The 24,744-nt window shown below is 39.5% G+C and overlaps 2 protein-coding genes across 2 annotated transcripts in view; one reads left to right on the top strand and one right to left on the bottom strand.

The window, feature by feature from the left end:
• The window catches only part of LOC124444168 (MMS19 nucleotide excision repair protein homolog), an 88,648-nt gene that overhangs the window by 16,620 nt on the left and 47,284 nt on the right, over positions 1–24,744 (top strand). The gene's annotated exons all lie outside the window — the stretch shown is intronic.
• Positions 5,516–24,594, bottom strand: LOC124444167 (leucine-rich repeat serine/threonine-protein kinase 2-like). The gene is made up of 17 exons (XM_046994746.1): positions 24,490–24,594; positions 24,134–24,338; positions 23,149–23,429; positions 22,340–22,694; positions 20,083–20,769; positions 18,801–19,443; positions 16,647–18,168; positions 15,534–15,924; positions 14,570–14,774; positions 13,399–13,633; positions 12,929–13,115; positions 11,680–11,978; positions 10,688–10,909; positions 9,298–9,492; positions 8,247–8,501; positions 6,815–7,045; positions 5,516–6,517 (listed from the first exon to the last, which is right to left on the bottom strand). Exons 1-15 carry the CDS (start codon positions 24,508–24,510, stop codon positions 8,412–8,414), a joined length of 5,538 nt encoding a protein of 1,845 aa, XP_046850702.1. The 5' UTR covers positions 24,511–24,594; the 3' UTR covers positions 5,516–6,517; positions 6,815–7,045; positions 8,247–8,411.

Below are 24,744 nucleotides of genomic sequence, written 5' to 3'. Positions count from 1 at the left end.
GTAGTCTTCCAGAAGACTACCGAAATAGCGTGTTCATTACTCTTGACAATGAACCTCTTGGATTGCCACAAGATACTACGCCAGAAGAACTAGAGGAAGCCAATGCGTCATCATGGAGCACCATCAAAAGAGACGTTGTTTTGCAAGAATAGTTGTCTTCTGATAACAAAAAATATATCCACGACATATCCCACGAAGAAACAGTTAAGTTTGAAACTACTTCAAACAAAAGTTCCAAAAGGCTCAGAAAGATCTTGCAAGAACAACTGGGCCAAATACACAGTATGACCTTCCTGATTGACAACGAGACCACTCTACAAGAAGCAGTGCAAAAAGCTGAAAGCTTGAAACAGTTTCTTGAAGAAAACTTTCCCACAGAAAATGGTTTGCCCCTTCGATTGAGTCCTGTGAAAAAAAATTAAAGGTTACCGAGACAAAATACCATCAAATCTTTCATAAGGCCCTACCTCCCAGACGACGCAAGACAAAAAAATCTACACCATTTACAATAGATCTTACTAATGTGGGCGATGAAATGGCACAAGTATAACAAGTTATTGAATTGCTTTCTTGTCATTTCTTAAAGTGGTACTATGACGAAAATTTTGCCTCTCGTTTTTTTTCATAGGTTAATAGTGTATGTAAAAAAATGCCTTCTGGCGAAATTTTAACGCAATATATTTAATTCTGTTCGAGTTACGTAGCGATAAAACTTGAACTTTAAAAGCCGCCATTAAAAGGCGCCATATTTGAATTGTCATGTAGGAAGGTGCTTGTGACGTCATAGTCTTAACTCGCGGCTGTTTACAATATAACACTATATACAAATAGAGATTTAAAAGGTTGTTTAACTCAATTTTTTTTAACATTCCTTCAACACGCTGTGTCATGCAAGATTGCAGTAAAATAAGTCAGATAGAAGTACAGGCATTTCTTTGCATAAAAACCCAAACGACGAGTCTTTGAGAAGAATTTGCTACAACAGTTCCTAAGTGTACATGAAACAATTTAAATTCAAGACATAGCCATTTGCTTCGTTGATCACTATTTATGACAGAAGAAATATTAAATGAAGATATGATCTTCGCACTTTGCTGGACAATTTAAGCAATTGTCTCATGAACCTGAATAATTCAGGTGACTCAACGGATTCGAACCCATGGCCTCTGCGGTGCCGGTGCAGTGCTCTGACCAACTGAGCTATGAAGTCACACAGTGGAGAGCAGGTCAATTTTGTTGGGCTCATGTTTTCTCGTGAAAGGAATGTCATATGAAGAATGTTATATGCAGTGCTGTGTTTGAAATTAATTTCAAACACCGCACTGCATATAACATTCTTCAGAAGAAATATTGCTACGCATTATCGGCATGTACGTAGCTGCCAAAGAACGAAATCAAGTTTTAACATTTTAAAGCTGAAAGTAGTCATGTGTGTTTGGACATGCTTATTGTTGTGAAATTTGTTCCATGTTGATGACAAAATTAATCAACAAAAGATCGAACTTGTTTTGCGACAACCTAAAAACTTCTAAGAACCTAAAAAATCAACCATTCCAATGCTAACACCTATGCACACTATTCCTGACCTGTGCTAAAAGTTGCTGTAGGGACAGATGGAGCAGTCGTGTTAGATATGGTAGACACAGATGTTGTAGCGACAAAGGAGCTTGAAGAAGATGAAGAAGAGGTTGAAACAGATGAAGAATTGCCGATCGAGGTACATCCACTGGAAGAGGCCAGAGTGGGATTAGTGCTAAAAGAATCAGTGACGACATTTGTATTGGTATTTGTAGCAGCAGAGAGGAAGGAAGATTCGAAAGTCGCGGAAATCGTATTAAAATGAAGATCTTTGCGTATAGGAATGAATGATGAAACAGCGCTACTAACTGAAAGAGAGGTTGTAACAGAGCTACAAAGAGTTACAGATGAAGATGCTGAAATAGAAGGGGAACAGAAAACGACACGGAAGGGGAGGTAGAGGCAGGGATAGTATTTGTAGATGAAAGATCTGTAGATTGACTATCTTCATTTCTATCTTGCCATAACTTCTTCATCCCGGTTTGAAACAAGTTTCTGGCTGATTTTCCAATTACACCACTGCTGCTAATACAATCTGTCGCCAAGCCAGGAGTTGCAGCATAATCCCAGACGGTTGGACCTCCAGTGGTTGATGGGTGATAATACATTACCACCACATGATAACCGTGGTTCTCATGAAGAGTCTGAGCCTACAAAAAAAGTCCAATTCCGAAACCAATCAAATTATACATTGATATTTTAACATCTGCTCCAATACCCTAAGATACATTAAAGAACACAAATCTAACCCTTTTCATCAGCAGCATTTTCTGTTTTGTCGTGGTCGAATATTGTGGTATTGAGACGGAAGAGGGCTTCTTTGGAATGAGCTGTCCACAGTTGGAACATCGCTACATGCATTGCCCACGGCAGTAGAGCAATTACTACATATTTTCTTTCGAGAAGTTGTCTAAAAAAATTCTAGTCCTCTATAACATAGAAGTGCACCACCAATTAGGTAAAAATTATTTTTTCCAGAAAATTACTGTACAAACCTTTCAGGCAATTGGATGTATTTCATAGGAAAAAATAATTTCATTTATACACGAGTAATACAAAAGTAATACTACAGACGTGAAGATACAAGACAAGCAGTAACAAGTCGTGTGATTCCTTTACCACGGAAACTAATCATCGTAATAAAGTAAATGGTTTGAACCTGGGAGTATCGTTACATGTTTGTAGATGTAGATCGTCTAGGTCAGTAGAGTCCTGAGGACCTTAGCAGTCGTCATCTTCAGAGTCAACCTTAGAAGGACTGAAGATGACTACCTCTAAGGTTGTCGAAACGTCAGTCAACAACAACAAAACAGTCCTTCTCATAACTCTACTGACCTGGACGATCTACATCTACAAACATGAAACTAATCACATTATTTACGTAACCTTAAAGTGCAAGAAAACTGTGTATTTTTAATACCCAGTTTCAGCAACACGCATACAATTGAAAACATAATTTAAACACAATAAAAGCAACAATTGAAAACACAGTTTTAATACACAGTGTACGCTCTATAGACGTTTGATATGTGATAAACTTTTGCTAGATGATATTATAACGATGAGGGGGCAGAATAGCACAAGAGCATTAATTATATGTGTGTCGTTGAGTCTTACCTAATAAACAGTATTTCCTGCATTGTACTAATTTATATGTTTTCTTGTTGAGTTGTTGAACAAAGTAATTGCTTTTAATTTCTTAACTACAACAACAGGTCATCATTTCAATTTCCTTTAGTTTTAACATAATTCTTAAATATCAGTTCTTTACTTAAAAAATTAGATTCATGCATATTTGAATGAAAGCAATGGGTATATATAGGGTGTACAAAAAACTGCTTATTTTTATAATCAGCTGACACTTAGAAATTGTATGATTCAGCAGTAGCTGATTCTCAAAAGCCTGAAAGTCAATACAATAATACATACATATATATTGATGCTACTACCATTGTTTTCTTCCATTTCAGCAATAATGCGAACCACGCAACTTAATATTAAAGTTTAAATTGAATTTTAAAAAAAATTCAATCAGAAGAGCATACACTTTACAATAAACGATTGAGGATATCCAAAACTTCGCGGGATAGTAAATTGCGGTAAATGATGGGTTACGTGGTTGCGACCAGGCAGGCAAGTCACCAGACCTGTTGTTTGAATGGACGTTTTAAATTGACTTATAGAGTCAATTTGAGGGTATTTTCACAATTAGCGTATAGAGTTAATTTAAGGAAGAGACTGGGTTGTCCACATATTCCGAGCATATTCATGGCGTATTCGGCAAGATTCGAGACGCTTTCGGTGATTTTACAGTTCAGAGTTTAACTGGATGATAATACTATTTTAACAAGACGTTTAATTTGACGTTTTTGTTCTGTTAACACAAATTTTTGACAAAAAATTACAAAATTCATTCAATTTTTGCTTTTGATCGAATTTTGCTGTATTTGAGCTAAATTTTTAATCATGAAAAGTCAACCCTGGAAAAACTTAAGTGGAAAAATTCTGACCGTGACTCAAGCCACTTTCGCCATGGCCTAGATCCGCCCCTGTACTTAATAGTTCTTAAAAGAAGTGTTTGAAACCAGTACACGGACGCAATTGTTCTAAAAGAACAGTTTTAAAACGGTTTAACTTAGTAAAACGGTTAGCTTTGCATTAGTATTCCATGTTATTATTTAAACAAAGCAATTTCACAATATATATTTAATTAGAAAATCGCAAAAAAGTAGCCAATTGGTAGAATGGGTAGACCAGTAGAAACTCCATTTTGAATGGCTTGTGAAAGCATGAATGAGATGTCAAAAAAACAAATTTGATTTCACGGGTCCTTTATGAAAAAGCATGGAAATTTTACAAAATTTACGAAAAATAAATTAAGTCAGTCTCAGCTAACCTGAAACTTTTCGTAAGACTCTCAGCTTAAGTGACATTTTTCAACAAATGAATCGATTTCATTGACATACACTAAAATGCAAAGTTGTACCATAATACTATCGATAGTATTAATATTGATTTCTCATAAATGCGTTTTATTTATTAAATAAAATCTTTATGGTAATTCTTGTCCGGTACCCTTAATACTTCCCCCTCTAAACATCCCCACAGTTAAGCAACTGGCAATTACTAGATAGACAGCAAGGTAATCTAGTGCAGTCTTATTCATTTATTACATGCATGTATTGATAGAACTTGTTAAGGTCAGTGGATTTTTAAGGGTGTCAAAAAAGTAATCCGCCATTACACCTACACGAGGCTTGACTCTGAAGATGACTACCGCTAAGGTTTGTCGGAACGTCAGTCAACATCTACACCAACAGGGACGACCTACATCCACAAACATGTATACAAACACTTAACTTGATCATTATTCTAAAAACGTGGTTACACCCAATTACTTAAAATTTCCGAGAACAAAAACGTTCACCGAATTCGTCCAGCGTTGTTGAGAAACTGCCCGTCTCAAAAACCACCTTCAATTTTACGTCATCACGGAATCCGCAAAAACAGTATCTGCATGAAAGAATGCAATTTTGACCAGAATTTCTCAATCAGCTTGCAATTGCTCATTTTCCTTCTCAATGCTAGGGGGCAAGTTCATGAAATTTCATAGCAAGAACCCTGGTCTTTCGTAATAATTTCAAAACTACGATCAGTTTTGACGTAACGGCATGTTGAAGTTGAATCGTCGATTTTTGAGACACCCCACACACAGGATAATATAAATCGACTAAATGATTAATTGAACTAAAGCACATGTTTGTAAATGTAGATCGTCCAGGTTGGTATAGTCCTGAGAAGGACTGTTTTTGTTGTTGTTGACTGACGTTTCGACAACCTTAGCGGTAGTCATCTTCAGAGTCAACAACAACAAACACAGTCCTTCTCAGGACTATACCAACCTGGACGATCTACATTTACAAACATGTAACGATACTCCCGGGTTCAAACCATTTACTTTATTACTGAACTAAAGCACATTGTGACTTTGCCATTCTTGCCTGCGCTTCTTGTACTCGTGCAAATGCTCGGCTTCTTTTTGAATACCGGACTCCCAAATAAGCACGTAGCCGAAGTCACGTGACGAGGTCTCATGCGAGGAAGACCAGCGCGGAACGAAGCCCAGTCCACCAGATAGCACGACCGATATTTGTTTGCCATCTGATTGGAGGATCTCCGATGTGATCAAGCAGCGAACGGCGGTTTTATGACGGCTCATCGACATAAGCAGCGAGGTGGTTTTAGTATCAAAGAGTAGTATATGGCCTCCGCCTGTTCCGACCCATAAAATCGTATTGTGCATTAACATGCTCACGACGCGCATTCCTCGGCCCCAGTCTTCAAAATCGTCGGAAATCGCCAGACTGTCGCAATTGATCACCCCATCGAGTTTATGCGACCTTTTGTTCCACAAACAAATGCGCGAGCTGGCTTTCGTCGAAGTCCACACGCCGTGTTTATCCATCAATATATTCGATACTAGGCCTTTGTGTGGTTCGTTTTCCGGTGATACGCTCCATTGATGTTTCGGAGATATCTCATCGCGTTCAAGTTGCAGCACGATGACGTTGTGGCCAACACCACAGAGCAAGTCTTTGCCATTTCTCGAAAGAGCAAAACACATGAGCGGAACATCACGACAACACATTGATCCGGCAATGTCGAGAATCTTAGTCGCCATGGGAGGTTTATACAAGTCCATCAACTCGTACATGGCCAACTGGCCATTCGCAACACCGACAAACACGCGTTGCAAACTCTCCACATAAATCATCGAAACTACGGAATCTGGTAAACGAGTCATTGCGTGAACAAACGTTGCCTTGGTTACATCGTAAACCCACACGTGACCAGTTTGTGTTCCAACAACAATAAGATTTTCTCTGACGACTGAAATACATGTTATTCAACCATCTTGTAGTACTGTACCTTCACAGCCCTACAAAAGAACTGTCAATGTCCACTGGCGTCTTAGGCGTACGGGATGGGCGACGGCGGGGGCAGGGGGGCAGGCGAGGGGGCACCCTCCCAAGAATATTTGAAGATTGAAAAGTTGGGCAAATTTTCAACGTCGTTCGTGCGAAAAATAAGGGTGAAAGAAATTCTCAAAGAGATTCTGACGTATCAAGGCAAAAAGTCTGGTGAATTGGGGAAAATATTTACTGCACCCCCCAGAAAAAAAAACTCGTGAAAATATTTTCAGTTCAGATCCCCCGGTTTATTGACTATCGTTTACCTTCTTTGAACTTAAATCAACGCGCGTCAACTGGGACGTGTAAGTACTTTGTGCCTGGTCGTCTATCTTATCTGTCCAATCAGATGCCCCGCGGCCAATCCACACTTCCATATTCGTTCCATTGCCATCATCGAAGTATCGTGTGGCCATGCATTCTACCGCCTGACCCTTACACACGGGTATGTCTTGTTTTAGTGCGATGAACTCCGGGTTGCACAGTCTTTGGTAAATCTACGAAGGCAAATGCAATTACGACATAAAAAGTCAAGGACGGATTTCACATTTAAGGGGTGGTGCTAAAAATTTTACGGGGGTGAGCTGGTATGGAAGTGACGTAAGACAAAGCAAGGGTCTAAATTTTAGTGGCGGTCTGGTAGTGCAGCCATTGAAGGTTGTGAGGAAAGTTGAAATATAGCCCAGAAAAATTGAGTTTAAATGAACTGCTCATTTTTTTTTTGCTAAAAAACGTGGAAGATAAAATTTTACTCAGAGGAGTGAACCCTCTGCCATGCACCCCCAACAGAAAATTCGTCCTCGGTTCCAGTCACAAAAAGTTGCGTTCTGAAACTTGGTCCTCAAATGGTCCTCGACAGAGCTTCATATAATGCAAGCCATTGGACAGAGCTTCATATAATGCAAGCCATTGGACAGAGCTTCATATGATGCAAGCCATTGGACAGAGCTTCATATAATGCATGCCATTGGACAGAGCTTCATATAATGCAAGCCATTGTACAAAGCTTCATATAACGAAAGTCCATTGGACAGAGCTTCATATAACTCAAGCCACTGTACAAAGCTTCATATAACGCAAGCCCATTGGACAGAGCTTCACATAACGCAAGCCCATTAGACAAAGCTTCATATAACGCAAGCCCATTGGACAGAGCTTCATATAACGCAAGCCCATTAGACAGAGCTTCATATAACGCAAGCCACTGTACAAAGCTTCATATAACGCGAGCCCATTGGACAGAGCTTCATATAACGCAAGCCAATTGGACAGAGCTTCATATAACGCAAGGCATTGTACAAAGCTTCATATAACGCAAGCCCATTGGACAGAGCTTCATATAACGCCACTGTACAAAGCTTCATATAACGCAAGCCCATTGGACAGAGCTTCACATAACGCAAGCCCATTAGACAAAGCTTCATATAACGCAAGCCCATTGGACAGAGCTTCATATAACGCAAGCCCATTAGACAGAGCTTCATATAACGCAAGGCATTGTACAAAGCTTCATATAACGCAAGCCCATTGGACAGAGCTTCATATAACGCAAGCCACTGTACAAAGCTTCATATAACGCAAGCCCAATTGACAAAGCTTCATATAACGCAAGCCCATTCGACAGAGCTCCGTATACACAACCGAAATCACACGTATACGACTCGGACGAGTATAGGAGGAACAGCCTTAAATTCTGACCTGTTCAGCAGTAGGTCGCTCATCTGGCTCCGACACAAGAATTTCATCCAGTAGATTTTGCATATCGGGCCATGGAGGCGCGCCTACCAACGTCAAAGGTTCGATAGCTCGGCCGGTGATGACGGCCTCGTCGAATTCACTACGAAATTTTAGGTCACTGAACGGCTATCTGCCCTCCGTGGAGAGCTCGTACAGTAGCATTCCTAACGAGAATATATCTGCTTTCTCGTTGTACACGACGTCACCACGTGCTACCTGAATGTTAGAAAAAAAAGCACGCCTAAATTTCAGACGACATGACAACCAAGGACTCATATTTGCTTTGAAAAGTGTGTGTGGGGGGGGAGGAGGTGGCCTGGTGATGGACTAGAATCTCAGAGTACACTAGTAGATTTCCTTATGATTGTTGCAAAAGTTTTTATTGTGAGGGGAGAGGGGACGGGACATGTTCCCTCAGCCCGAAGGAGTTGCACCCTTGATGACAACAAAAACAGGCGGCTTAGTACGACGATTCACCCAATTTCATTCTGAACTTACAGGTAAAGTAGAACACAAATCTGAAAATATTTTCTTTTTAGAAACTTCAGGCAAAACCATTAGCAAAAGAAATAAGATCGCGGCATAATGATTTCACACGATTCCATTATTTACTGGAAAATTTTTATGCCATCGACGCTTTACAACGGCAAGAGCTTGAATTATTAAGAAAATTTGCTTATATGTTATACAAACGGGCAGAGTTCCTATCGTTGTAGAATCTTAATGGTATAAAATTCCGAATGGGTGATTTATTCAAAAGCTGGCAAGGATAGTTATAAACTTGCAGCGATTCGTTACTTCCACCATAAATCGGAAATCGCGAAACTTCAGTATCTTGAGAATGCAAAGCGATATGAATAAACTGTTTTGGAAAGTTCACTGCCATTTTACGACTTTTTTTTCAAAGACACTAAAATTTCACAAGCCAATTTTTCGTTATACTGGCCCTTAAACAGTGAAAACGCCAACACCATTAAATAAATATTAAAATAAAATCTCTTAAATTTCAGACCTCTGGGGCTCGGTAACCAGGCGTTCCTTCGGAGGATATGAATCCACACGGCGTGGCATATCGACTGCTTCCGAAGTCACAGATCTTGGCGTTGATGAGAGAGCCCGCAGCCAAAGAAAAGATCAAGATGTTGTGAGGCTTAAGATCGCGGTAAACAATTTGATGTTGATGAAGATATCTCAATCCATCGCAAACCTACAATAAGAACTTAAAATGGAGGAGGTGGAAAAGTTAACGATCGCACCAGTTTCATTTCCATGTAATGCGCATGCGTCCATTTGTATTCTCGTATTAATAAACTTGTATTATATGCGTCCATTTGTAGTATTGTATTAAAGTTTTTCGTTTCAATACAAAGATGACGGTAGTAATAATAGGTCAGTAGCGTGGAAAAAAGGTAGTCCTGGGTGTGGTGGTGTGGGTGTGGTGAGAGCACAACCCAGCATCAGAGGGAGTAGGGAAGAGAACAACCCAGCATCAGGGGAAGAGCACAACCCAGCATCAGAGGGAGTAGGGAAGAGCACAACCTGGCATCCGAGCAGGGGGTGAGAGCACAATCCGGCATCAGGATCAGAGGGAGTGAGAGCACAGCCCGGCATCAGACGGGGGAGTGAGAGCACAACCCGGCATCAGAAGGGGTGGGTGAGACCACAACCCGACATCAGAGGGGGTGGGTGAGACCACAACACGACATCAAAAGTATGAGCTTAAGTTGTATTTTTGATATGTATTTAAGTGCTATTGTATTTCAAAAGTATTAGGCATTTAGTACTTAGTAATTAAGTATTTAACTATTTAGTAATTAAATGGTTAAGTATCTAACTATTTAGTCTTTAAGTATTTAACTACTTAGTAATTAAGTGATTGCGCATTTTGTATTTTAGTGTTGTTGTAAATAGCTTTTATGCATTTTATCTTTGTGCTGTGAATTTCTATTTTATACACCCCTCGTGGAAGCCAGCTTATGTTGACGATGTTAGCGTGTTTGAATAAAATCTATCGCCGTCATCAATTATACACAGTAAATATCATAAATAAGCCACGGCTTTTACAACTGTAATATGTACATGCATGCCAAACTGTATCAATAAATGTAACATCACCAAATAACATAGCAAGTATTTTACCTAAAACTACCAAAGTACTTTGAATAGTACATCATGGGGGGGGGGGTACTTTTATTATTGGGAAGGGCACACCCCCAGGTTCCCACGCCCCTGTAGATACGATTGATTCCTTGGAAACTTGCAAGTAAAACTACAAAATAAGCTCTCCGTATTGGGAAAACACAATTTTTAAAAACATTACACATTCGTCTAATAGAAAATCGAAATATCCCAATCATCAGTGACAGACAGTTATTTCGGAGGGATGAAGGAAAACTTCAAACCTGCATTGCAATCAAATGTTGAATACCACGACTCAGCGGTTTTTTGTTGCGAAACAGGAGATTCAACGAGCCCAGGGGAGCAAGCTCAAGTGCGACGATGTAGCGTGACTTGAAACAGAAACCAACCAATTCGATCACACTCGGATGACGTAACTTCGTTAGGAACCTAATTTCCTGTTCGAAATGAAAACGAGGATCGCACTCCATCTGCTTACGAAATATCTAAAGTGGAAAGGTTTTCCAAATCGAGCATGGAAAGACAGAAAGATGATATAGGATGTGTTGGTAGAATCATACTGGTATTCTATTGCAAATGCTTTAATTTGATTGTTTTCATTGGAAAGCGAGTAGCGAGAACACGGAGAACACGCGAGAGCACGCGAAAACATGGCTGCCGACCGCCTTGCGTTTTTCAACATCAACTATGTCAACAACAAGTTCAACAACAAATGCATGAAACAGCGAATGACGGAAAACTATACTGGCAACCTTTTCTTTATGAATACGAAAAGTTTATTCCAGTTATTACTCTATCTCGATTTCCACGATGAGATAGTTGATTTGAGCTTCACCCAATGATTTCAAACCCAATCTCCTAGATGTCCAACTACCACCTAACCACAGTCAACTTCCGTGTCAAAGTGAGGCAAAGACGCCATCTTGAAAGGTGGCAAAAAGCAAAACTCAAAATGAAAAGTAAAATGAAACAAAGTTTAAAAAACCCCTCCTATCAAACATTTGAAGAATCAAACCTAGACTATCAACTTTGCAACTGCACATAAACTCAGGAAAAGCAGATATTAGTCGTAAATATCGTCAGTTTTCCACCTTTCAAGATGGCGGCTTGCCTCACTCGTAACCATACAATTTCGGCGGAGTCAGATATCTAGTAGATTGGGTTCTAGGTCATTGGCTTCACCTTCATCAGTCATCAGCTATCCCCTCTTGGAAATATCGAGCTCGAAATTTAATTGTTAAATAGATGATCGCACCTTTACTGCAACATTCTTATTTCTATACTTCGCACGATACACACTTCCGAAGCCACCCTCGCCGACCCGCGATGCACTCTCTTCTTCGATCCTCAATTCGCTTTCTTCGATTACATATCGTTGATCTATGTGCAACTGCAATAGATCCGGAGCGAGCAATTCCAGCGGTACTTCGCCACCAGATTCGCACTTCATGTAAGGTGTAACACAATCTTCCAATTGGTACTCGTGCTCCTTGCACGGACATAGAGCTGTTCTTTTTATGACTTGTACGTTGTACCAATCATTGTCAGATCCACCTAGAAAACGAAAGCAGAAATTATAACAAAAGTGGAGTTGGTTGAACGAGTGTGATTACAAACGGTGTACCACGATGTCAATCTTGACTGAAACTTCGCCCACATCAATGATCTGGTTTGCATTACGTAAGTGTGCAATTGCTCTATACTGCCAAGCGTCAGCCATTTTTGTTCCAAAAGCCAGCGAGTATAGAGCATTAAATGGGGAAAGACAAATTTTCTGTTCTGTTTTCTTATTCATGAAGACAGCGATCGCTACCTTTGGAATTCACTTGTTTATAGACGTCATGATTATAGAAAAGCATTTATTTAATGCAGTGGATAAAATTTACACGCTTTTTATGTTTTGGCCACTAGGGAACGCGTAAATTTCTATTCTTCATCACAGGCAACGCAATATAAAATCATCATTATAATTTCCCCATTAATATGTAAAAAAAATGGTAGTAATTTGGGCTTTTGGAACAAAAATGGCAGCTAGATATCCAGGTGACCCATGAGTTGACCATTTTAAGCAAATACCGTAAGCATACCTCGAAATGCAGAGAACAATAAGAGTCCAAATCTTAAGCCTGTTTCAAACGCCGAATTTTGCATGCGTCGAATACAATTATTACACGACGCGAGAGCCAAATTGTATTCGACACATGCAAAATTCAGCGTTTGAAGCGACGTCGCACTTTCGTCGCATAATGCGACCAAACCGGTCCAATTTAAAGTCAAGGTCAACCTCAATTAAAGCGGTCGAATTTAATTATTTCATACGTCAAATTTCGCATGCACTTAATTCAAACTATTTTATTGGACACATGCAAAATGCGACGTTTGAAAGAGGCCTAAAAATATAGGGCTCTGATTTTGCCACCTTTCAAGATGGTGGGTTGCCTTACTCGTAACTACATAATATATTTTTTTGTAACTAACTATATATATTTTTTTCTAATACTTACACAAGTTCGGGTACCATTCCTGGAGGAGTGCGTCAATATGGCAAACAAGATTTGCCAAAAGAACTTGTCCATCGCGATTTATGGGAACAAAAATATCGAGTACGTTTTCCACAATGGTTACTGTGAAATGGATTTCGGCAGTCCAAAATGAGAAGAAAAAATTTCGGGCGAATTTAAACAAAGGAGCCTGTAAAAAATAAATACATTCCACTGAACTGAATATAACTGGAAATCTACCTCCCGCCAAAATTTGAAGCTCGCAATTCAACTAGTCCCAATGTTTCCACGCACGGCCCCCCAAAAAAGTTCATTTAGCGCGGCGATGACCTAGAGTGCGGGATTTGACTTTATGATCAATAGGCTACCATCATTTTATAAAGGTAGCCTTCCAATTATATATTTAATTCAATGATGCATTCAGAAGCATGTTAAGTTGGCAAAAACATTTCCAAAAAGAAACATAAGTTCACCTCTGAGTTTTTCCAAAGTGCTGGTGTTTGTCCCAAAATCATCTCCTTGCGATGCACGTGCAAATGCGTGACAAGACGACGCCAGAAACCGACGGGAGCGAACGGCATTGTGTATCTACGACGGAGCATCGCTTCTACATCTACCAAAGGCATCGCCGAAGTCCGACCCAGATTCGATATCAATAAAAACTTGAACCTGCTCACGGGCAAAGCTATTTCAAAGTCTTCAAGTAACCTAAAAATGAAGAAAGACCAAAAGTTTGCCGCGTTGCTATCACGATCTGTAAATTACATTTGCAAAGTAAAAAGTTATGGAAAATGGGGTCGATATACCATGATTTCAAGAGCAAAAGTTAACTGCAACAATCTTTTTAATATTTCCATGGTACTTGTTAACTGGTATCTATTTAAAAGTCTCTTTCAGATGAACTTTAAAGTCCTATTTTTGGCTGCTTGCAAAAATGTTTGTAAATTTTCCTTTTGTCTTATACATACAGTATTCTTTTCTATGTAAAGCAGAAGAATTGTTTTATTTCAACTATAGATATACAAATGGTGCAATGGCTTTTTGCGAGATTTCACGCTCCAAAGCAATCTGGAAAAGGATCCGAATCAAAATTTCTTATTTTAAAGTTCAACTTCATTGATTGATAGCGTTTCATATAAGTTCATAAAATAAAAACAATAAAAACAACGTGTGCGCTGATTAATCTATAACTGAGTTTGCATCAGCCTGTTAAAACTGATCGAAGCTCATTCAATTTTATACAACTAAAGAGAATTTGCAAATCAATCATTTATAGATGTTAAACATTCTGCAAATCAAACATTTGTCTTAAATTTATCTGTTACAGATTACTGTTATTTTAAAAAAGAAGTAAAGATACTGTTAGTGTTTGTACTGTCTTATGCAAACCTCGGAGACGTTTGCGAGAACTCGCAACCTTTAATGTCGGGTTTGCACTGATCAGCTCTCGAGTTCTCCCAAAGGCCTCCTCGGTCTGCATAGCCCGTGCGAACACAGTAAACAACTTTTATTTCTCAAAGAATATAATAGCTGAGCCTATCAATTGAAGATACGAGTTAAATACTTCAACTGTTGAACACTATGGACCACATGTTCAATGCACGAGGTTCAACTACAAAATGTAGACATACGATGACGGCTTACCGTAATATCTGAAGGAGATGCGTTTCGGAGAAATTTTCCTTCATTACAAGTTGGCAAAGTTTCTCGCGGTTAATGAGTTCCGTTGGATCCTTAGCATCAACAATAAAACAGACTATCTTTTGTATCAAAGCTGCCAGTTTGGATGGGCGCAGAAAAACTAGCTCGTTCAATTTGGCAGCTGGCTTTGCGTAATTCACTAAGATTCCTAAAAAACGAGAAAAACTACATGTAAATATGGTGCATTAGGATGAAAGGACTTCCTGACGAGCAATTTTTGAATAAAAATCCAAGGATGGATCCAAAATGATTTTGTACGGGAGGGGGAGGGGGGTGGTGGGTTATGTTCTAGGTTTCATAAGATGTCCATCGATCAGTCGAGTTAAGATTTAATTTTGGTAGTCTTTTGTTGGTGTCGTTTGTCATTCATGTCAGACTTTAACGTGGGTTGGAGACTCAAGTGTGGTTTTTATTAAACCCTAAAGGCAAAAGGTAACAATCCACATTTCACAATGAAATTTTATTTAATGACAAACGACGACGCATCCCACTACGACAAGGCACCGATTATTGGTCTTACAAAACAAATTGTACCAAAAAAATTCTACCAAACAAGTTTTGGAGACATTACACCCAAGACAAATGTTATTCACTTCCCGCGGGAAAACGAACCAGTGGAAAACGAGCCAGTGGAAAACGAACCAGTGGAAAACGAACCAGTGGAAAACATACCAGTGGAAAACGAATCACTAGAAAACGAGCTCTTACACCATGATTTGCAAGGTTTTGTTGTAAATGTACTCCACTGAAATTAGCTGACAACTTCCTAAGTTTAATTGCTTGATACATTAACAATTCGCAGGTAAATGTGCACCCCTCCTGCGTCCATTGGAACCAAGGTTAGGGAGAGGGGGTGCACATTCCCGCAACACTCCCCTAAATCTATCCCAGCATATAATGTACTCACCTGACTGACACAAATACGCAACAGCTTCGCGCAACTCTTTGTCGTCAATCTCAAGTCTATTGTTTTTAGCCATTTTTTTTAACCAACCAACGTGAACAACACCACAGTTCGCCAATTCGTCCTCCATCTTCTTCTCAAGTATATTCTGCAAGGTGATGAAACTCTTCGGCACGCGATGATTGATACGATTCGCGTGGTTAATCTGATTGCCTCCCGCGTTGAACGCCATTGCCAGCAGCAACAATCTCTTTGCCAGCTCATCCACGTTCGCCGTCTTGTTTCTGCTGACGAAAAACACGCCGTGAATAACTGGTGTCCCAGGCGATTTACGGATTACCTGAATCTCACTGTATAGATCTTCCAAGCTCGATTTCTTAAGAGATTCTTGGATCTTTAAATAAAAAGGAAGAATTCCTTAAGGTGGTTGTTTCTAAAGGACCAGTAAAATGATGATTTTGCTATTCAAATGGTATTTTCATTGAAGAAAACTCTTAAAATGACAGTGTACCTTCAAGGACAGTTTATTCATATCTCCTTTCACGACAGTGGCGATAGATTCTCCAGGCGGGAAACGTAATCTTATTTATAAACATTAAAGCCCAGCTTAAAATAATAATATGAATTGCCATTGTAAAATATAATAATGTAGCGATTCTAGCGAAAGAATTTTATTGACGTTTCATTATTAAGATATTGAAGTTTTTGTAATGTCCGATTTACACAACTAGTGCCGTGATTTTGCATAAGTTGCTGGAGCTGGAAATTAATAAACAAATATCCTTCGGTTTTCTAACAACTTTAGGATAAAATACTTATGCAGAATTTTATGCCATCGACACTTGGCAAGGACGGGAACGCTGCACGGTTAAAGCTACATACCAGCAAATATTCCAGATTATTCCATTTTCTCATCATGCAATATGAGGTCAGTGCTCGTGTGAATTGTAAAGTATAAAAAATTCAATAACTTCAAAATGGAGATACGACAAAAATGTTTCAGGAAGTCCGCTGTCGTTTTAAGAGTTCTGTTCAATAACATCAACGAAAATATAATTTAAATGAGAAAACGTTTTGTCTTAGCGGCCCGTAAGTAACTAGTAAAATCGTCCTCACCTTATCCACATGTGTCCCAACAAGAATAACTATGGATGCTGGAGATTGATCATGGATATTAGCCAACCATGGACGTATGGCGTTCAAACCATCTCGACCAAGACTCGCATTAAATACAACAATATTAAGATCGGTGTCGTTCAAAAAACAACGATGCACGCATGCGTCGCTTCCGGAGAACTCCCAAATGCGTAAATTGAGCGAAACACTTTTTCGCGGGCAGCATTTACAATCGCTTTTCACGTTATCCACGATCCACTTTTGAGTTTGAAGAACCTCGTTCGCGTTCCTCGGCTTAGATCGTCTCGTCTCTCTCTTGAAAGATTTCTTCATCACTTTACTCGAAGCAAGTTGATGCAGTAAAGTTGTTTTCCCGCAGTTCTTCGGGCCGCACACAACGACCTTCCTTTGCGGGTAAGGAACCGACTTCTTCAGTCTTGCACGAAGGTGACCGACGAGGTCGCACGTTCTTCCACGAAGCAGCGATCGATTGAGGTCCAATTTTACATCGGTACACAAAAACTCCCAGAGATTTGTAAGGTTTCCCAGCTCATTCGGTAGCGCAGAAATACGATTATTTCCGCTAATATTGAGCTGTCCTAATGACTTCATTTCTCCTATACCTCTCGGAATTTCCCTCAAATTATTCTCGCTCAAGTCAAGACGCGTGAGAAAAGACCATTTGCTTGCACCTCCTGTAAGATCAACGAATCGAATATCGTTCTTTGCAACATTAAGATCCTTCAACCGTTGACTTGACCATATCGATGGCGCAGCTATGGACTTCAAATCGTTCTCGCTCATATCGACCGTGTGAACATTTGGAAGAGTTAAAACGAACTTCGTCATGTAAAACGGAGCCTTTTCCGTTAATTTGTTACTGCTAAGCTTCACGATTCCCAACTTGCTTAACAATGGGGCAACTTTATCAGGAAGTTGATTCAGTAAGTTATGTCGCGCGTAAAATGCGTTTAAATTGGTCAAGTATTTCAGAAAGCTTTCTGGGATGTTTGATATGGAATTATGGCAGAGAATGAGCGTTTGTAATCTGCCGAGGTTAATCGTGGATTTCCCCGCGGGACTCCTGTCGTATTTCGACTCGGGCAAGAAGTTGATGTAGTTGTAACTCAAGTCGAGATGAGTCAGCAATGGAAAGCACTCGCTGACGTACGTTGGAAACTCTCTGATGGAATTGTGAGAAAGGTTCAAATGAGATATGAAACTTGTCTTGAAATGGTTTTTAGGTTTTTCGGCCTTCTCGATGAAGTTGTGCGAGAGGTCGAGCCATTCAAGGTGATGGCAGCAGTAGAATATATCGTTGGGAATGGAAGCCAGCTGATTGTGACTCAGAACGAGCTTTTTCAAGCGTTCCATGTTGTTGTACAAACCACTCGGCAACTCGACCAGCTTATTCTTGCTGAGATCGAGATTTTCCACCGAAAAAAGGTGACGCGAGATCGTGGTTGAACGCGCGGCAAGGACATCCGCGTTTATAATTTCATTTCTTGATAAATCTAGGCAACTGAATAGATGAAAAACGATGGGTGTATGAATATTGAACGAAGTGAACACATTTCGTCAGAGATAGATCCACATTGGCTATTTGTCTGGGTTTTTTTTGGGGGGGGGTGAGCAGGACCGAAGCTAGAAGTCTAATTTGGGGGGTGTTTATCCATATATTCAGTTGTATCTGACTGACTTCTTTAGAAAGTGAAATCACTTTTAAAAAAAAATCAGCCATGTACAACTGTATGTATGAACAAACATCCTCTCAATTAACGTTCTAGCTACGACCCAAAGGGGGAGGGAGAGTGTGCGTGTGTTCTAGTTTCGATTAGATTTCGGTGGTTATAGATCGTTCCCCCCTGACGTCATTGCCGCCATGTTGACGTACCAATGAGAAGAATTTCAGCAAAGTTTCTTTGTTCGGTACACCAATATGGCTGCCCCTGTCCATTGTTATGAAGATCCACAGGAAATGAGTGAAGACGATCTACATGTTGCCATACCCCGAAAAGAAGTACACCAATATGGCTGCTCCTGTCCATTGTTATGAAGATCCCCGGGAAAGTGTAGACGATCTACATGTTGCCATACCCCCACCCTCCGGAAAATCCATCCCTGCATTTCAAGCTTAGTAAAAGACCAACTTACCGCACTGGATTTTTACGTATAGGTGTCGAGGAAGCTCCCTTCATTTTTCCGAAAGTTATACTGCCAGATTTTGCTCGAAACATGGATTGATTTGTTTTCTGACCTGCGACGAACGACACGTTTGACTTCTGAGAAACTTGGTCTTCGAACAAGGTCCCGCTGATATCACTAAAACGTCTCTGACCAGCCGACGACGTCATGACACTCCTCTCCAAAAATGCTTTGTCGTGATTCAATCTGTTGTCCGGTATGAGAAAACCATTGCACTCCTCCACGGTCATCTGGCGAGAATCGCTCACGCTTTGAGACAGCGTTTTGTGCACCGAGGTGATCTTTATTGATGGCGATGAGCGATTCTCGTCGATATTCGTCAAAATAGATTCACACGACGAGCCATGAATGATACTCGAGCTTAGGCTCCCACCCTCTGATGTCATATCGTCGTGGCTACTTCTGTCCGCAGGACCGACGTCCAGCGGTGTGTTTTCGTCCTTTCCGCCTGGCACTGTTACGTCAAAAGAGCGTTGCCGAGATCTTCGAATCAAATTCAACCATTTTGTGGTTGAAATATGCGATGTAAAAGAGTCGCCGTCCATTAACGACGGTTCTAGCCATTCCGTCTTTAACCTACCAAGTTTCAAACCTATGTAATGTACGATAATAGCAGTAAAATAATCAGTAAAAATATCTGCTTTTCCTGAGTTGCAAAGCACGCTTGCAAAGTTGATAGTCCAAATTTGATTTTTAAAATGGTTGATGGGATTGGTTTTCGAAACTTTTTCAGCTTATTTTTTTGGCTTGAGTTTTGCTTTTTTGTCACCTTTCAAAACGGCGTCCTTGCCTTGCCTTGAAATGGCAATTAAACATCTAAGGGATTGGGCTCTAATGATTGTCCAATTAGTGTTCTATACTCAGCCCTGGTGTAGGCATTGCTCAATTGCAGCTGCAAAGATGATCAAGTCCGAAATGTTAAAAAGTAACGGAGATATCCTGTGTCTACACAACTATCCATTTAATCGCCAGAAATTACTACAGCTGCATTACTTGAAATAAAAGATGCTTACTGCGTTCTCACAGGATTATTCAAACCGAGGAGACGTTTGGGAGAACTTGAGAGTTGATCAGTGAAAGCACAAGACCGAAGGTCAAGGATTGCATCTGCTCGAGAGTGGTTGAGCTCAGATGGCTCAGATGTGTTTTGCGCAGGCTTGTGCAAACACAGCTATAGACCAATCAGCGCACGCGTTTTATTGCGTTTATTTTATAATTTATTTCGACCAACCTGTGAGAGATATGGTTCCGGCAGCTTCATCATGTCCCATGCATTTCAAAATAAGCCCGGCCAATCTGCGGCGATCGTCGTTCTCCAAGCATATCGTGAGAGGATGGTGCAAATCTGACACGCCGTGCGCCAACAGCAACTTCACCAAATCCAAGTTGTTGGTCTTACATGCCAAACTCAGAGGGCTTTCGTCAGCTTCGGTGTAGTTGACGTCAGCAGAAAGTTGGAGCAGTAAGTTCACGGCATCTGTATCTCCAACAGCACACATTTTCCTCAACATCATGTTCTTCAAATCGTGTTCCAGTGCCAACATATAAATGCAGTCAGCGGCGATATTTTGCAGCGCATCGTCGTTCGAATTTCTGAGGATTTTGAAAATGATTCTGGACACTCTGTGTTTGATCAGCTGCACGGACGTCTCGTGATCGTTTCTCGCAAAATCGTAAACTATTTCACAGCAACGGTGTAAAAGTTCCTCAGACTTTGTCGATTTCATTATTTTCTTTATCACGGGCAAAAGCGTCGTGCAAAAATCCTCGGACGACCGAGTTAAGCTTTGCAACAGAGTCAACGCTTTCTTTTCAAAGTCAATATTCTCTTCGTGAGTCTTTATCAAATCCAGCACTATATCAAACGCTTCACAATTAACCAAAATTTCCGAAATTCCCTCAGCGCTGCAAAACGTTCCTACGTAAAAAACCCACAACTAAAATATTACTGAATCGATGATCTAGAACCCAGTCTACTAGATACCAGACTCTACCAAAATTTTTTCATTAGAAAAGTCCTACATACGAAAGAATAAGGACACCGGAAGTAAAATTGCCTTAGAGTCGGCCGTTTTTGTTCCAAAAGCCAGCCAATACAGAGCATTAAATGGGGGGATATCAAATTTTCTGTTTTTTTCTTATTAATGAATAGGCAGCGATCGCTACCTTTGGAATTCAGTTGTTTATACATGCCAATAGTAGAAAAGCATTTGTATGCAGTACTAAAGGGGAAGTCTTTGTTTTCCACAACTTGAGCTCAAATTATAGATAAAGTAATTTTTACATTTCTTACAAAGTCTGAAAACTTAAAAATAAATAGAAGCCGAGATATTTAGAAAATAAAATACGAAATTTTGCGTGTTTCGTCCGCAATCGTCCAAAATTGTTTTTGCCACAAGGAGGCATGTAAATTTCTATTTTTTCATCGCTTTGATTGGCACTCTTATAACGCAACATAAAATTATCGTCAACATTTTTTATAATTTGTCTAAAAAATGGTTATCATTTGCGCTTTTGGCACAAAAATGGCGGCGAGATACCCACGTGACCATATGTACCCAATGATCACGATTATAACGCGATATGCAGAGAGCAACACGTGTCTTATACAACGCTCTGATCAGTAAGAGTGAGGCAAGCCGCCATCTTGTAAGGTGGCAAAATTGACGATATGCTTTTCTACGTTGATATACAGTTGCAGTGTTGATAATCTAGGTTTTGTTTTCAAAATGTTTAAAGGGATCGATTGAACTTTCTAGTAACTTCTTTTTGAATGAGAATTTTGCTTTTTTCCACCTTTTAAGATGGCGTTCTTGCCTTACTCATTGAATTGAAACGTCTTATCTATTTTTTAGCATTTTCCGTCTATTACAAACTAGTATTTTATAAATTATTACAATAGTTTGTCGGATCAACCTTGATTCTTGCCGATTATGTCTCTCTTCGAAAATATCTTGCTACATAAAAGCTAAGCATGACACAATGCAGGAAAACTGTCCAAAAAAAACGGCAAAAATTTTTTCGACGGTATTCGCTAAAAAGTCAAAACACCACAAGAAAATATATTTAATTTCATGGGGTAGGAAATCTTTGATGTATGTCGGCTTCAGCCAATCACGGGACAAAACTATTCGAGTTATGGTCCCAGTTTACTAATAACTTAATGGACTCACATCAGCGCTTCACCCACTGAACTAAATATATAACTGGAAAGCTACCTTGTACTTGCAGCAAGCCAAATTTTCCCCCAAACACGTAAATTTTCCCCCAAACATGTAAAATCCCGCGCACAAATCCCCGGGCATGAAAAGATTGGGACTAGTTAGGTTGCTGGCTACTAATTTTGGCTGGAAGTAGCCTTCCAGTTAAATTCAGCCTCACCTTCGCACGGCATTTATACATCCAGGGGATTTGGTTCTATAACATTTCCCTAAACATAGTTTCCCCGGTTCCCCCCTATGCTACAGCGTATCCCATTGTGTACTCACCCATAGTGATCATAATCTTTTTCAGAAGAGGAACACGCGCCTTCATTTCTTTTAGCATAAACAATAAAGACAAATGAACTTTTTCTACGATACATTGATGGACCACCAACGAATAATCCTGCGCTAATGTTCCCAAAAGCGAAGTAGCCTCTTTTAACACCTCGCAGTTGTGTGGAAACAAAACAAACAAACGCGACATGGATGAAAGCACGTCCTCTTGAAGCAGTTTCTCCTTAAAGGGCAAATTCTCTCGCGACATGTCGATGAGAACTCTCAAAACGCTCAAGATCTCCAGCTCGTCTTGTGAAAAGACGTTTGGGAGAATTTTTTTGTGTACATCCGTGTCGTTAAACTCCTGAATTGACATAATGAAAGAAGTTAAATTTACTAGCTGAGGGGAAGATGATAAAAGTCGTTGTACTACTGTGTCCGCATTCAACCGTCCCCACAAAGGTAGCCACCGCAAGGACACACATGCACCAAGTCCCCCACCCCGACTTTAATTAATTTCTGAATATATTCATGCGGAGATTCAAGTGCATTCTACTTTGAAAAGCATTTAATCTCCACGACATGAACAATTGATATTCATGAAAGAGTCAATTCATATGATGCGTGCTAGTTGCATCTTGCTGTTCTCTCTCGTTGTTCTTTCGTTCTCTTTCATTGTTTTCAGTCATTTTTCTCTTATGTTGTCCTCACTCGTTGTTGTTTTTTTTTTTATCTCACTCCTCAAAGACAGTTTTGGGTTATTTTACGAAAAAAGCAACAATAAAATCGATTATACAGATCTTCAACACAGCCATTACCTGTTTTAGTGAAGGAGCATTACACAGCATCACATGAAGCAACTCACAAGCATTCTTCATTAGCGATGATTCGTTACAATGGCGAGATAACGCTGTAGAAATATCGCTCACTAGAGGTATTTCACTTTTCTTTGAGCCAACGTACTCGCACAAAAAGGGATGAATTTGGAAAAGCATGGTCAAACATCGACAAGATGCATCTTGAATGGCCACTGAATCTTTAAATTTTTTCATAAGCGTTTCTATATCTTGCAGCCAAAATGTTTTACCAAAATGGTGCGCTTTGAATAAAAGAGAAGGGTAAAATGTTACATGGAGGATAAAGTTACCTTAAATGTGCGATGTACTATATAAAAATTTTGAAAAATGTTCAAAGACAAGTGGGAAATTTGTGTGGAGCATGAGTATCCCGAGAGTGTTGTGTGGTGTGTGTCAGTGGCGGATCTAGGGTACCTCAAAATAAATTATTGCAGCTCAATTTTAAATTCAAAGTACTTTCAGAAAAGCATGATTGGTTTTGAATTTCTAAAGAATATAATTTTACCAGTGAACTTGTCTCTTAGGTCCTTAGAAATGTAAATATATTCCAAACTGCGCTGCAGTAATCAATTTTGAGGTACCCTATATTTGCCACTGGTGTGGGTGAGCATTGGTGATGTTGGACTTCCCCAATTAAGACTCGAGTGAAAAAAATTGTTCCTTCATTGGCAAATTTCAAAGAAATTTCAACACCAGCCAGTCAAACAGGTCATAAACCAATTTTTGCTAAGATCATGGTCTCATAAAAGATGTATCAACATCCGATCATTAAGGTATGCATTTCAAAACAAAAACAATTCTCATTTGTTCATGTTTTGAAAATAAAATTTCTTTGAGCTATATTATTGTAGGAAAAAGTTTTGTTGTTTTTGAAACTAGCACGATTTCCCTGCCACAAAATCTCTGTCTAGGTTCAAAAAGTGCTTAAATACCAAAATCTAATTACTTTGCTCTTCCAGACTACCATCTTTCAAAACATCTCCTGTGATTTGACATAGTATCTTTAGTGCATCTAAGTTCTTGGCTTTATTTTCTCCAGCCTTGTGTAACTGACCAAGAATCTTTATGGTAAGTTCTACCATGTCATTTTTCATTGGAGACGTCAAAGAATCCTCACAGGACGTAAATGATTTATCTTCTGATTCATCCATCTGAGAAAATTTGTTATTTAACTTACAAAAGTTTCTAAACACATTGTGTTATATATATTTAACACAATATTATTTAAGTCTGATTCAAAGGCCTTTTGGTGGTTGAATATTACAGATAACAACATGCACAAAGCAAAGATTTGCGTCAAACCTGCTGATTGATATGAGTCATAAATCAGGCTCATAATCTGCATAAGCGCTTTTAATTTGAATACGAATGCAAATCACAGTAAATATAGTCATCTGAACTTATCTACTTTTCCATACTTCGGTTTCACAACTTCAACTGCATATTGTCGTTGGCAAATTGTGAACAAACAGTGTATTTCGCCATAGGACTCGAAACAATTCATCAGTTTCAAAAAATCACGAGAGTTTCAGCTTTTATTTAGGCGCTTTTTTTATA

This window comes from Xenia sp. Carnegie-2017, unplaced genomic scaffold (assembly GCF_021976095.1).
Source record: "Xenia sp. Carnegie-2017 unplaced genomic scaffold, XeniaSp_v1 HiC_scaffold_21, whole genome shotgun sequence".
Lineage (NCBI taxonomy): Eukaryota > Metazoa > Cnidaria > Anthozoa > Malacalcyonacea > Xeniidae > Xenia > Xenia sp. Carnegie-2017.
This window is presented reverse-complemented; position numbering and strand designations above follow the sequence as displayed.

Excerpts from the sequence above, each read along its gene's own strand:
- LOC124444167 (XM_046994746.1), bottom strand. The coding sequence starts at position 24,510 with ATGACTCATATCAATCAGCAG. Across the intron at positions 22,695-23,148 it reads ATGCTCCTTCACTAAAACAG|GAGTTTAACGACACGGATGT; the intron begins GTAATGGCTGTG and ends ATGTCAATTCAG. Across the intron at positions 8,502-9,297 it reads CTGGTTACCGAGCCCCAGAG|GTAGCACGTGGTGACGTCGT; the intron begins GTCTGAAATTTA and ends TCTAACATTCAG.